General features: G+C 41.5%; 1 protein-coding gene across 4 annotated transcripts in view; it reads left to right on the top strand.

Moving 5' to 3' along the window:
- Nucleotides 1-4,095: 4,095 nt before the first annotated feature.
- The window catches only part of LPGAT1 (lysophosphatidylglycerol acyltransferase 1), an 89,509-nt gene continuing 78,586 nt past the window's right edge, over nucleotides 4,096-15,018 (top strand). Inside the window, exons 1-3 of one of the 4 annotated variants that reach the window (XM_043963973.1) lie at nucleotides 4,096-4,111; nucleotides 4,967-5,220; nucleotides 6,012-6,276. In XM_043963973.1, the coding sequence (XP_043819908.1) occupies nucleotides 5,038-5,220; nucleotides 6,012-6,276 (448 nt within the window). In that variant the 5' untranslated portion in view covers nucleotides 4,096-4,111; nucleotides 4,967-5,037. Of the gene's footprint in view, nucleotides 4,112-4,243; nucleotides 4,582-4,869; nucleotides 5,221-5,382; nucleotides 5,617-6,011; nucleotides 6,277-15,018 lie in introns of those variants that run through there. The other 3 variants (XM_043963971.1, XM_043963970.1, XM_043963974.1) reach the window with 3 other exon arrangements.

Raw genomic sequence — 15,018 nt, 5'->3', positions numbered from 1 at the left:
TAAGTTGGAAAAACAGTTGATTCACATGGATAAAAGGAGCTCCCTACATCAATGAAGGGCAGCTGGGTGGCAGAGGAAAACATTTTCCAGAGTTCAAATCTGGTCTCAGACACTTACTGTGTGACCTGAGCAAGTCATTGTTATTCATCCTTTGTTCTTGAAGAGAACATGGTAGTGATGTCTTGACTTGCTTGTGAATTGGATTTAAGTGAGGCAGAGTTTCAAGAAGTTATCAACATCACTCTCTCTTCCAGAGTCACTGAAGTCCAGTGGCAGGGCAAAAGTCAAGATGACCGGCAATGGCTTGGGATGTAGTAGATGACCTAGGCCTTTCTAAATTAAGATCTTTCCCAGACCTTAGTTTGTCAGAGGCAATGCCCATTCAATGACTAAGGGCTAGGTAAGAATCGAGACAAAAGCTAGGGCTAGCTCATCATTTTGAGGAACTGAACCTAGGTTAGCCAGAAATCTAGAGCTTGTTGAAGCATCTGGCACAAACAGGACCATCCGTCAACAAAGATTTATTAAGTTCTTGCTATGTGTCAGGTACTGTGCTAAGCTGGGGGTGGGGGTGGGGGGGTGGAGGTACAAAAAAAGGCATTTGACAATGAGAAGACCTGAAGGAAGAGTTTCAGGAAGGCAAGAGAAAGAGAACTTGGACATATTAAGACCTGATTCCCTATGCTTTATGTGTAGTACCATGAGTAGCTGTTAAGACTTAGGTAAACTTGAAATGTTACCTTTATCATGTTAATATATTTTTCTCTGTGGGTGTTCTGGCAAGATTAGAACCTCTGGCGTGAGGGCTAAACCAGGTTGAAGGTAATTGACAGGCCTGAAACCTGTCAGTGAGTTACCAGAGGGATGTCTACCCCAAGCACGTGAAGACTTCCTCCTGTGGAATGGGTTTGTTCCAACAGCCATGATGTCAGTTGAAGTGGGCATTGTGGCCTGCTTAGAGCTTGGTCAGGCATTGAAGATACAACTGCTTCCTGGGCCACTGCCAGTCTTCTTGACTTTTTTTTTTTTTTTGGTGAGGCGATTGGGGTTAAGTGACTTGCTCAGGGTCACACAGCTAGTAAGTATCAAGTGTCTGAGGCTGGATTTGAACTCAGGTCCTCCTGAATCCAGAGCCCTTGCTTTATCCACTGTGCCACCTAGCTGCCCCCATCTTGACTTTTTATAAAATTTAAATAAACATTTTTAAAGATTTGAGTTCCAAATTCTATCCTTCCCCCCCACCTCCCCTCCCCACTCCCTGAGGCACTAAAGCAATCAGATATAGGTTATACATGTGTAATTATCATCTTTACTTTTGTCCTGTCACAGGACTTCGATGACTCTGGAAGAGTGTGGCTGACAACTTCTTTAATGTCTGCCTCACTTAAATCTAATTGTCATTGGTCCTCTTTGAAAGTGAAGGATAAACATGTTTCTCTGCAGCATTTAGTAGTAAAACCATTATGAATAATTAAAAGAAGTATAATGTGTTGGGTTTTTTTTCAGGGAATGGGAAAAAAGGGAAAAATCAATCTCCCTCTGTAGGCAAAAGTGGATGGTGGGGATCCCATGTTAAGAAGAAAGGCATCACTACTAGATGTATATCCCAAAGACATTAAAAAAAAGAGGACCCATACGTATAAAAATATATATAGCAGCTTTTTTGTGGTGGCAAAGAAATAGAAACCATGAGGGTTCCCATTAATTGGAGAATAGCTGGACAAATTATGGTATAGTAAACTGAATATTATTGAGCTATAAGACATGATGAAAAAGGATGGTTTTAGAGAAACTTGGGAAAACTTGTATGAACTTACATGAAGTGAAATGAGCAGAACAATTATACACTTAACACCCCACATTATAAAGACAAACAATTTTGAAACACTTAAGAACTCTGATCAATGTGGTGACCAATCACAGAGTTCCTGGAGGACTGCTGAGGAAACGTGCTATCTATTTTCTGACAGACAGGTGATGGATTCAGGGTAGAGACTAAGTTATATTTCTGAAGTATGACCAATGTGGGAATTTATTTTGCTTGACTATATATATTTGTTACAAGGGTTTTTCCCCCAATGGGGGTGGTGAAGAGAATAGATTGTTAATTGAAAAAGTAAATTTAAAAAGAGGAAAGGAGGTAGCAGTGAGAAATCGTAGATGAATATCAGACATGGAATGAGGTTGCACATGGACAAGACCTGTGGCAAGATGCCTCCTTTAGCAGACAAAATATGAAACTAGATGAACCATGAGTCTGACACAGTAAGAAAATTCTTATAGAGCTGGATTATGTGAGTTTGGGCAAATCATTTAACTTCCCTGGGCCTGAGGTTTCTCATTTGCAAAATGGAAAGAATGGATTAGATCTCTGATCTCTTTCAGTTCTAATCTGTGCCATTAAGGCATTTTCTCATATAAGCCTTTTGAAATCTTTTTCAAGTTTAACTCAGTTGCCACCTAAAGTCTTCCCTGATATACCACCCCTCCCCTTCATCCACTTCAGTCCTCTCCCACTTCAGACTTCCTTTTTTTAAAATTTAATTTTATTGTGGGGCAATGAGGATTAAGTGACTTGCCCAGGGTCACACAGCTAGTAAGTGTCAAGTGTCTGAGGCAAAATTTGAACTCAGGTCCTCCTGAATCCAGGGCCATCTACCTGCCCCCACTTTAGACTTTCTTAAAGCACTTTGGCTCTCCATTTCCCTCACAAACAATCTTGTGTGATACCTACCTGCATAAGTGTTGTATATATCCCTCTGCCTCTAGTTGAATATAAAGATGACGTGTTTAGGCTTTTGAAATGGGGATTCAAATTCAACAGATGCAACCTGATGCAGCATGTAGGTCATACAGTATGTAGGTGACATAGAAAGACCACTAGGCTTTGGTCCTAGTCCCAAATCTCATTAATTTGCTGTCATTTTGGATAAATCACTTCCCCTGAGGGAGTTGGAGTTTTATAAAGTCACTTCTAGTTTTGACACTACTGTATACAATCAACAAACAATCCTTAGTCCTCACTAAAAAAAAGGATGGGGGGGGGGTGTTGAAGGAAAAGGAAAATGTGACAAAAAACAACTAACTCTCTTTAGTTTTCCTTCAGAACAAAATCTCCTAGAAGGCTAGGACCTTGTCCTTTGTTTTTCCTATAAAGCACTTAATACAGTGTCTAGATAGCACATTGGGCTTTTAAAGAGTAATTGAGGTTGACTAAGGAAGTTGAGGGCCCAGGCCTTGGAACCAAGCCTAATGTTCTATAACATTTTTGAAATGGGCAGATCAGTTTTTCCTCCCTGCCTTTGGGCCACTAGACAAGACATTTGGAACAAAAGAACCTGTTTCAGGAAATAATAGGTAGAGAAGACTGGGTCCCTTTCCCTTCTCCAAAAATATGAGACCCCCTAAAAAGAGGAAATTGAGATTCCCAGAATTTGAGAACGCCCCTTGAGCATTCTGTTTGCTCCCTGGGATTTCTACTCATTTCCCTGCTGACAATTCAGTCCTTCAAATCCCAGCCTTCAGGATATGAAAGGCCTGCCTAGTGACTGAAAGCCATTTCTACTGGCTTTCTTTTAGTTCTAGGAGAGATGGGTAATCTTGCTGCCTGGAAAAGTTCCTTTTTCGGTTTTTATCCAATAAATTCTCCGGCAGGTCTTCTCTCTCTCTCTCTCTCTCTCTCTCTCTCTCTCTCTCTCTCTCTCTCTCTCTCTCTCTCTCTCTCTCTCTCTCTCTCCCCCCCTCCCCCCCCCCCCCCCCCCCCCGTTTAACTGGTGGGCTAGCGTTTATTAAGCCCTTACCATGTGATGAAATGGCACAATTCTAGGCTCCTTTCTTTCAAAAGCACCAACAGTGCTGAAAGAGGTCCCACTCAGCCTCGTGGGTCTCTTGGGGAAGGGGGAAGGATTTCTAGGCTGGCAGAGCGGGGTCCGTTTCCTCCGGGCACGAGGCATTGCCCCCTGGGGCCGCGGTGCCCTTAGTAATTGTCAGTGAGCGCGCTTCCGCGGCACCACAGGCCGGGTGTCCGAAGGCCACTCGGACTTTGTTTGGTCACACTACGCAGTGGGTGGGCGGCCTTACGCCCCCTTTTCTTCGCCATCCTGCGCACGAGGTCAGCCTGGCTCGCCGCACTCCTTCGAGGGCGGCCGAGGCCCCTCTGGCGCGCTGACAGCTCCCAATTAGTGCCTGGCCTGCTCCGGGGCCCCCGGCGGGCTCCGGCCGCGGGCCGCGAGGGGAGGCTCGTGCGCCAGGCTGGCGGGCCGAGCAGAGGGCAGCGGGCAGGGTGGCCGGCGGCGGCGGTGGCGGAGGCCCGGCTGTTCATTAGAGGGCGCTCTGGGGGCGGCGCTCGCCGCAGTCTCGGCTCCCGCCGCTTCCTTCTCCTCCTCCCCCTCCTCTCGCCGCCGCCGCCGCCGCCGCTGCTGCTCCCCCGTAGCGTCTCCCGGCAGCTAGCGGGCCGTGGGCACCGAGCGCGGCCGAAGGCCGGGGTCTACGCCCGCGAGGTCGCCTAGAGCCGCCGCGGGCGATGAATTCTTGGGGCTCCTCCCGCCCCAGCAGCCCGGCGAGGGGCCAGGCCAGCTCGAGGTATAGCCTCGGCTCTCGCCCGCCTTCGGAACCGCGCGGGGGTCAGGGGGTTGGGGGGGGGGCAGGTAGAAGCTGGGCGGCGCGGAGCAGCCCTGGCCCGGCCACCCCGGGAGGGCAGGCTCGGAGGCGGCGGCCGCCGGTGAGGGGACGGTTGGAGGCGTTGGCGGAGGGGGGAGGGGAAAGGAGGGAGGGAGGGGGAGAGGTCGTCGTCTACTCCGGGAGGAAGCGGCGGGTCAGAGGGGGCGGTGGAGGAGGGAGCCGGGACTCCGTAGCCCCGGGGGCATCCGCTCGCCTCCCCGCACCCCTTCTCCGCCCCTGGAGTGAATGGGACCCCGCCCCGGTGACAGGTCTACTCTCGGTCCCACTGGCCTTCATCTCTCCGCAGGCTGCTGGAAGGGGAGTGAGAGGCCGCTCGCCGCAGCCGGGCCCGGGGCCGGTTCGGCCGCCGCCGAGTCCATGACCCCGACTCCTCCTCCGGGGACAGCAGCCGCCGCCGCCGCCGCCCCGCAGCATCGGGCCCCCAGCAGCCGGCTCCCAGCCCCGCTGGCCCCGGTCCCTCCTCCCCCTGCTCCTCCGCCTCCTGCGCTTCTTCGTCCTCTCTCTCCAGTCCTCGGCTGCCCGTCCTCGGGGCTGCGGAAGGTGAGTGGGGGGGCTCGGGCTGCCCTCTCTTTGCCCCTGCTCTCAGTATCACCCCTTTTCATCGCAAGGCTCCTCCCTCCTCCTTCCTCCCTCCACCCCCACCCCTTTTAGCCCCGCTATAAAATACCTCTTGCCTTCCCCCTTCCCCTCACTCCCCCCTGCCCCTTCTCCCTGCCGGCCTCCTTTCTGTCCTTTCCTATCCTGTCCCTCTCCTTCCTTCTCCCCCCTCCCTCCATCAGCTCTTTCTGCATTGGAGAGAGCAAGCACCCCTGGAGGACTGAGCGAATTCACTGTGCTGGTAGGGGGCTGGCGACGCTGTGGTCCACAGGAAAGGACGGAGGCTCGTGCCTGTTTACACTTTGTTGTGCAGTCCGGAATTGCATGGCAATCCAGAGGGTGGGTGCACCTGAAAGGCGGGAGGCTCGGGGAAGCTGTGCGTTTGGGGGCGTTCGGTATTTTTTGTAGAGTTAAAGGTTATATTAGAAATTATTGGGGGTGGGGTGGTCAGTTATTTGTATTTGGAGTTTGCATTCTCATTTGCTAAATATATTATGACACACCATGCACCTCAGCAGCTCCTTGACCTTGCATGATGCCTCTTTCAGTCGTCCCCCCTCCCCCGCTGGAATTTCCCATAGAGATCTCTGTGGATACTATACCTAGTAGGTTTAACACTCTTCCCTCCTCCCCCCCCCCCCGCCCCCGGACTTTTCTGTTACATAGGTGATGATGGTAACTACTTAGGGGTTTAATTTATTTTAATTTATAAGTGAGCTTTCCTTTCTCCACAGGAAGAGGCTTCAGACTCCAGTGTGAGAATGGCTGTGACTTTAGAAGAAGTTCCATGGGTGTGCATGACCTTTGTGAAAGCTGTCCTGAGGTTTGCCTTCATGGTCATGAATAACTTGGTCGCCATTCCATCCTACATCTTCTATATCATAATTCTTCAGCCTCTCCGAGTGCTGGACAGGAAGCTCTTCTGGTATATCGAAGGAATCATGTTCAAGTGGCTTTTAGCAATGGTGGCTTCCTGGGGTTGGTGTGCAGGCTATACAGGTAAGAGTGGAAACATCTTTATTTATTATTGGCCATGTGAATAACTTTAAATGGAATACCCAAGTCAGGAACAAAGGTTAGGGGTACAGTACTTTGGCTTTCAGATACTTTTATTTTTTACATAATATAGTGTAAAACAAATATACTAATTGAAAACTGAAGAAATTTTGATCAGTTAGAAATTGCACTGTATTTTAGGAAGCTAAGCATTTTGTTGGAGTTCTGAGTTGTGCCACTGTGTGGTGAAAATCTTAAACATGTGTATCTGTCGATTATATGTGGAGGAAGAGAGAATATATAATCTTATGTAATATGACTAATCTCTAGCTATCAAAATTGGCCTTAAGAAATTAACCCAACACAAAATGGAGTGGTTTGCAACATAAGGTACAGTGCCTACCAAATTAAGATTTAAGCTTGTATCCCATTATAAAAGGTTAAAAAAAAATTAGGACAGGTAAACAACACCTGGGTAGTGTGGTTGCTTTTTTAAAAAATTTATTCCTTTTGTGAAATATAATAATTTAATGTGGCAGCAGTCATCACAAACTTAGTGGAAATGTCTCTTCATACTTGTGTTTACACTTGTTTTTTTTCTAAACTATTTTATACTCTTAAGTCCTTTTAGGAGGTTTAATAGGAATAGGTAGCAGAGTTTGTCTCATAAATCCATGTTAAGAGCTCAGTTTGTATACACAGTATTTAAAAGCTAATTCTATTTCTACTTTTAAACAGGGTTTTGGAAAAGAGTGAACACTTTACATTGAAGTGGACTTTTGTAGGAATAAGTGAAAAGCAGTATCCTATTTCTTTTTTGTTTTTAAATCTCCATATGCTCCCAGAACTTATGTACCTTCACTCTCAAAATTCTATATTGCATCTTCCTTCCTTCCTTCCTTCTTTCATGTTGATTTGTTTGGATCAGATTTTTAAAATGCAGAGGTTTTTGGTATTGTTCTTAGACAGTAGGTTTTCATCTCTTAGATTCATAGAATTTTTGAGTAGAAAGAGACTGTAGAGGTCACCCATTAGATGTGTAATCAGTAACTATGGATGCTCATAGTGTGTACAGCAGAACAACACCACAGTTTCCTTTTTTAAATTGTCTGTCTCCCTCTTTCCTGCCCAGGCTCTATCTGCAGATTTTATCCATATTTACAAGAAAAAGGATTGACAACATACAATGTTTTCGGAGTCTGAGCAGACTCTTGCTATATCAGAGGGCTTGTATTGTCCCAGATGAAGCTTTTTCATTTTCCAGCAAAGGCACTTATTATCCCGAAAGAGCTGAAGCCCTTGGCATAGTTTAATCTGTTGATTCCTTGTCATATGCCTTATCAAGATGCCCATACTCTTTGGAGATACTAGGTGAGCTTCCAGTGCTTTTTATAGGAGATAGTAGCAATAGAGCTGGTGTTAGAAAAGTGAAGCTCTGGCCTGTGGTGCTGAATTCTTGCACAAGTTGCCCTGCAGTATTAGAATTGCTTTGCCTGTGGAATAGCTTGAGTTTTCCTAGGTATGCTACATGGACTTGCTAGTTTTAATTCTTGTTCTTATTGCTTCCTATTGCTTATTGTAATTAAGTTCACCTATCTATAGTTATGGGTTTGAGAGGTTCACTGTCCTGAAACATAATGAAGTTGCTGCATTCTTCTTGCTTGTGCGTGTGTCTGTGTGTGTACGTAGAATTAGCATGATGTTGTAAGGCTGACAAAATTAATTCAGTGTTGACCTTGAGACTCTAAGGAGGGTACTGGAGGTTCACGTTGATTATCCTTTGACCACAGCATGGCTGCCAGTGTATTTTAAGCATATTTTCTTGGGGGTGTCTCTCCTGCTGACTGCAGAATTATGTGGTTTCTTTTGCCACCTGCTTGGAAGATAGTCTTGGCATGAAATGCATATTTTAGTTTCTCTGAAGCATCTGCTGTACGTTGTGCTGTTGCTTTTGACAACTTGATCAGTTCGATTTATTTAAATATGGAACTTTTTATAGAGTGTATAGTTTGCATTTTAATTGGTTTTCCTGATGATAATATAAATCCTTGCTTTTTGGATAGTTAAGTTGGAGATCTTACTGCAGCAGGAAATAGTCTTACAATGTTGTAGTTTTATTGAAAGCCCCAGTTGGATTTAAAGAAATATACTTAATTAGCTATTGATTGGAAAGGCTGCCTACCTAAAAAAGAATCTTAAGTGTTGTTTTTTTCTCTGTGGATTATATCTTTATTTTCTCCCATTCATTTCACGAAGGTAATGAAAACTGCTTATGAAGTGGAAAGTTGTTTGTTTTCCTTCCTTACTGCTTTATGCACAGGCTTCATGAGTGGAATCATGTTACTCCAGGGCTTCTAGACATAGTAGACATAGTAGATGTACAATTCTGTTCAAAAGAGAATAGCTGTTCTTATTGTTAAAGTACTAAAGATGTCTGAATAGTCTTACATGTTAAATGGAAAACTGAAATCAATATGGAAACCTAAGTTTAAAAAACCATTCCATTCAAATTTAAGACAAATCAATTTTAGTAAACATATTTTGCAGTTTAGTGGATGATAGAAAAAATAATTTTACTCTTAAGTGGCTGGACCAAGTGTTTAGTATATAAACATTAAATACAGGTTTTCAGTCTTAGGAAAATGTTTCGTTTTAGTAAGATGTACAGGTGTGTTATACTTTATTAAAAACAGCATTTTCCCCCATCCATTTTCTTGTCATTTGAATTTTTTTAAGAGACTCTTTTATAAAACATGAGGTATTTATCATATTCTTACCAAAAATCAGTTCTTAAAGTATAAAAGAAATGTTTATATGTGTAAACTGGGTTCTAACTCATATGTATTCCTCATGTGGCCTAAAAATAACTCTTGGGTAAGGATTGGGGTAGGTAAGTGGTTCTGTAAAACTGCGATGAGCATGTTTGCCCCAGCTTTGAATTCCCAGAGCTATCATGGTGACTCTGAAATTAGGAGAAAGGAAAATATGTTCTCTCCTTGCCTTTTTCTTGTAACCTTTGGGTACAAGACACTGGTTAAATCCCTACTGTACCCCAAGATTAGTTGTTATTCAGTCATTTTCAGTTGTGTCTTACTCTTTGTGACCCCATTTGGGATTTTCTTGACAAAGATACTGGAGTGGTTCCCTGTTTCCTTCTCCAGCTAGTTTTACAGATGAGGAAACTGAGGCAAATAAGGTTAAGTGACTTGCTCAGGGTCACTCAGCTAGTAAGTGTCTGAGGCCAAATTTGAATTCAGGAAGACACCAGGCCTGGCGCACTATCCACTGCGCCACCTATCTACTCATTCTGCCCTTAGATTGTTTCTTATTCCCACTGTTCTTTTCTTTAGTGGGGACAGTCGAGCTGTTCGTTCTTTCCCTTTTTTGTGAATTGCATATTGAAGAACAGTGTTCTTGCTACCTTTGCCCTAACATGTTAAGAACAAATGAAAAACACTACCATAGAAGCAGTTAGGCCTAGATTCTCCTTTTTCTTCTTCTTATGATAGCTGGATAGGGTTTTTTCCTCTTGTTTAAATTGTAGGCTTTTTTATCTTGATTTTCAGTAACTTATTTTGTTAAATCTCCCCTTGGAACACCTTTTCCTCTGTTTTGTCATGACATAAAATTGATCCTGGTCTCAAGGCTATGCCAGTGGAGTTTAGACTCTTTGACAGAGTATAGGCCCTGATAGCACCTGCTGTCCAAGGACCAGCCTAAGTTTGGAGCAGTTTATCACCTGAAGGGGTGGTCTCCAGGAGGTATGGGTTGTTGTTTTTGGTTTTTGTTTTGTTTTTAAAATTTTTGTTGCTTTTTGTCATTTATCAGGAAAGTTTGATTAGGTTATAAAGGGGTTGCAGTCCCCTCATAGGTAATAACCAGGCTGATGAAATTATGAATCTCATCTGGATGACTTCATGCTTACCATCTTAGCTCACTCTGTAAATGTCTGAAGGATATATGTAGAATTATATAGGGCAGCTAGGTGGTGCAGCGACCCAGGATTCAGGAGTACCTGAGTTCAAATTCGGCCTCAGACACTTGACACTTACTAGCTGTGTGACCCTGGGCAAGTCACTTAACCCCAATTGCCTCACCAAAAAAACCAAAAAAAAAAAAATATATATATATATATAAAGACTGTGACAGGTATGTTGCAAAAGAATCCGAAAGTATTCTTCAACTTCTCTACATTATTTAAATTATATGCATTTAATAGTTTTAAAGAATTTACTTGTAAAGTTTGCAAGGTATATTTCTCACAGTAACCCTGTTATGTACAGGTTTAATGCAGATATTACTATTTCCATATTAAAGATGAAGAAACTCAGACTCAGAGGTTAAGTAACTTGCCCAAGGTCATACAGCTAATGAGCAGAGGTGGTTTTTGAACCTAGGGCTTCCTAATTATAAGTTTTCTAATTTTGTTAGTGGAAAGTCAAATGAGATAATGTAGGCAAAATGGTTTACAAACTTTTAAAAGCACTGTATAAGTGCCTGTTATGACTATAAATGTGAACTCTTTAAGACTGAGAGAAAAAAAGCTTCTCCATAAATTTGATATGTTACTTTTTCCCATGTTGTATAAAATCTTTAGGTCTACCACAATAAAGATATAAATTCTTTGAGAGCAGGAATTTTTTTTTGGTTGGAACCCAGCCCTGTGTTTTGCATATATTCAGATACTCAAATAGATCTGTGATTTCACTGATGTGACCATTTCCTTAGATGGTGCAGGTTGCTACCCATCTATCATTGCTTGGTGGTGGGCATCCTCACATAATTTCACTGCAGAGAGCCTTGTAATGAGGCCTACACCCTTTATTTTGACATCATGAGGTTACTGGTACAGCCCTTCTTCATTGTTTGAACTACATAAGCACTTAATAAATAATTATTGAACTTAATCAACTGAATAGGGCTGGGAGCAAATAAGAATATAGTCTCCAAGAAGAAGACCATGTAACTCCTTTGGAACTTCCTAGGATTGTAGAAACACCTCTTTCCTTTCTGGTTCTGGTGTAAAGAGTATTAATGAAAGTAGAAGAGAAGAAACCCATGTGTTAGTATCCAGTCTGTAGGTCCCAGACATGTGCTACATAACTTGGACACATCCTGGCCTCCAGTAAGTGAAACTAATCTGATGTATATGATCGTTTTCACAATGAAGTAATGTCCTTTCTATATCCAGTTTCTTTAAATATCACTAATTGTTTTTTTTCCTTTGGTAAAACATTTTTCTGCTCATATGCTCCTTGTATTTCTCTAATTTCATATAACTGATGTATAAGTTAAAAATAAAATGTTAGAAATTTGTTTTTCTTTTTTAGATTTTGGGTAAGAGAATGTGTCTCTAGTCTTTCCCCTTTAAAAAAGAATTAATAAAATCTTAAAATTGAGCTGGAAGATACCTTAGAGCTTATTTCATCATGCCTCTCTTTATTTTATAGTTGAAGAAACTGATGCTCAAAGAGTTTTGCTCATTTGTCCAAGGTCAGTCGAGTGTCAGAGCCCAAGGATTTTAAACCACTGATCCCAAATTCAGTGCTTTTTTTGGTGCTGCCACATTATTTTGATGTAGTTTAAAATAATATGGTATTTGGAACCAATTTTTAGATTGCTATGGCTGCAAGTTTATCTTTGTTAAAGAATCAACTTCTAAATGGGCCTCCACACACCTGAAGTGGTTCTCAGTTTTCCTATCCATTTATCCTTGTAAATTTGGGACCCACAATCTTTATTCCTAAAGCTACTCCTATATAATGCACAAAGCCATATCACATGCAGTGAATTAATGTAAAATGCATATTTAAAAGCTGTTTTGAGTGTAGGTTTTAGGAAAATATCACAACTTTCCTAAGGGCTCTTAACCCTTGGGAAAAATAAAAACTCAATTAAAATTTTACTTTTTGACTGCTTAACAATAGATTGCCATTAGAGGGAAGTATTTGAATGATGCTGATCTACTCTGACTTTACAAAAAGCTGATAAAAATGTCTGTTAAACAGATCTGTGACTTAGTGGTATCCTGAGAGTAACTTGGTTTCAAAGAGTGTATAATATAATCTCCATTTAAGAAAAGGCATTTTTAAGAAGTTTACAAATAGATTTAAAATATTTGTGCTAACATTGCAGTTTGTGTAAATGAGGGGGGAGGTGAAGAAATTCAAAGAAAGTCAATACCTTCTCCTTAGTTCTTTTTATTGTCTTGAGTGGAAAGGATTTACATAAGCTTATGTAATGTGTATGAGGTAACATTATAATCTCTCTAAATTGGTTATTTTTAAGAGGGCTGTGTACTGAATAGTGGGATAGGTAGCGTTGAATTAAACGTCTTGGGTACATACCACTTGCCTTGAAAATATATGCATCTTCTCTCATTCTTTCTGCCTTAGGGTAACCTAGATACGCAGAGAGGAAAAAAATTATTTAAAACACATTTTCCAGTCTGAAGTGTAGGCAGATAGTTTTGCTGGCAAGTAGGGAAATTAAATGGAATATCTTTTGCCTTTGTAAATCACCAGGAGAAGGAAGCTGTACTGATTATAGATTAGTGCATGCTGTTTCTTTACAATCATCAATTAATAGACAGAATGACTACTATGCTAGGTCCTGGAGATAGACACAAATGAAACAGCCCCCTGCCCTCTGTCAGGGAAAACAAGTACACACATAAGTGAACATAACATGTACAAAGTAAGTACAAAATAATTTTGGAGGGGGTGTGTGGCACGGGCAACTGGGAGGCTCAGGAAAGACCCAAGGTAAGAGGTGGCCTGGTGCAGTGGACAGAGTAGAGGCCTAGAGTCAGAAAGATCAAATTCAAATCCAGCCTCAGAGACTATCTGTGTGACTCTGGGCAAGTCACTTAACCCTTGTTTGCCCCAGTTTGTCATCTGTAAAATGGAAACATACCAGAGAAAGGAAGTGGCAAACCATTCCTGTATCTTTGCCAAGAAACCTCCATAGAAAAGTTCAAGGGGCCACAAAGAGTTGTACACAGTTGAACAACTAAACAACAGCAGGAGGTAGCAAGTGAGCTAAGCTTTGAAGAAAGTTAGGGATTCTAAGATGTAGATATGAGGAGGAAGTACAGAGTCACAGAGAGGGTAGGTAGATCAAATGCTTTAGGCATATAACATTAAGTAGGCTACTTTGGACTATAGAGTGAATGGAGAAAGTAATGTCCAGTCTTGAAAGCTTGACTGAAACCAGATTGTAAAAGGTTTTCATGATCAAACAGAGGAGTTTGTATTTTATCCTAGTGACAAAAACAAGTGATTAGAGCTTTTTGAGCAAGGGATGATGTGGCTAGACCAGTGTTTTAGGAATAGCTCTTTGGCTCTTGTGTGGAGGATGGATTGGGAAAGCAAGAGGCAAGGAAACCAATTAAGAGACACTTGTCCAGATGAGAGCCTAAACTAGGGTATTGACAGTGTTGGTAGAAAGCTTACTTTGTCTAATATTACAAAAAAGTTTGGTCTCAGAAGGAAGAAGGGAGTGAGAGGTGAATAAAAGCTTTTTCTTCATTGATGTGGCATTATATTGGTGCCTGATTTAAATATCCCTCCTTTAGGTAATAGAAGAGATGGAAAAGTTAAAAAAAAAAACAACCCAACAACAACAAACAGGAAGGAGATGATAGCTTTCAGGGAGCTAGTTTTCCAGTTGTTTTACATAGCTTGGTGGTGAAAGGGCTTTAAAAATTTTAGTCACAAACCATACCTAGTAACCTTTTCTCTCCTACCCTTTGTTTATTTGTGCTGTATTAAAGGACAGAAAGTATAATTTTCTGATAAATGAATTTGTTTTGTAGTTGGTTAAAGCAAGAAACAGCACTACTTCAGACTTTCATTTCATTTCAATTCTACAAAGATTTTTAAAGCACCTGTGATGTGTAAGGCACAGTGTTAGGTACTAGAAAAAGTAAAGATGAACTAAAATGCTCCTTGTCCCAAAGGAGCTTACGGTTTAAATCTTATGTAATAATTAAACAACTATGAAAAATGCCCTTTACCTCTAAAGTATTGATTCCCCAGTTTGACTAGTTCAGGGATTCCCACTCTGCCTTCAAAAGCTGAAAACCATGAGACCATTTGTCCTCACTTATTATTAAAAAACTTTATGCTATAACATAACAACTTATTAGTATAAGAAAAAAATCACCAAAATTAATGGAAGTTTAATAATATAACTTATTGCATCAAAAGTTATAAAACTGAACATAATTGAAATTAAAGTATAGGCATTTTCACATCATAAATATTAATATTCTGCTGTACTTTGAACTTGGAGGACCCAAGACTATATCTTGAAAATCCATGCTTTAAAGTAGTTCTCTTTATTTCCTCTTTCTAAATTAGAGATTAATTTGCATTTCAATCTAGTCGTTCCCTTTTTTTTTTAAAAAAGGTAATTTTGGAGTTGCAGTTAAAATATACCTGTTTATTTTAAAATTATAGTAGAATAAAAATTAATCTACTTCCCAAGAGTTTCTTCTTCATCTCATATCACTCAGAGATCTTTTTAAAAAAATAATAGACATTTTTATTTATAGTTTTGAGTTCCACATTTTATCCCTCCTTTCCTCCCTCCCTCCCCTCCACTGTCCCTGAGGCAGTAAGCAATCAGATATAGGTTATACATGTGCAATTATGTAAAACATTAGTCATTTTGTACAAGAAAACTTGAATGGAAAAAAAAATGAAAGACTGCGAAAAATAGCATGCTTCAGTCTGTGTTCAA

The sequence above is a fragment of the Dromiciops gliroides genome, chromosome 4, assembly GCF_019393635.1.
Source record: "Dromiciops gliroides isolate mDroGli1 chromosome 4, mDroGli1.pri, whole genome shotgun sequence".
In the NCBI taxonomy this organism is placed as follows: domain Eukaryota; kingdom Metazoa; phylum Chordata; class Mammalia; order Microbiotheria; family Microbiotheriidae; genus Dromiciops; species Dromiciops gliroides.
This window is presented reverse-complemented; position numbering and strand designations above follow the sequence as displayed.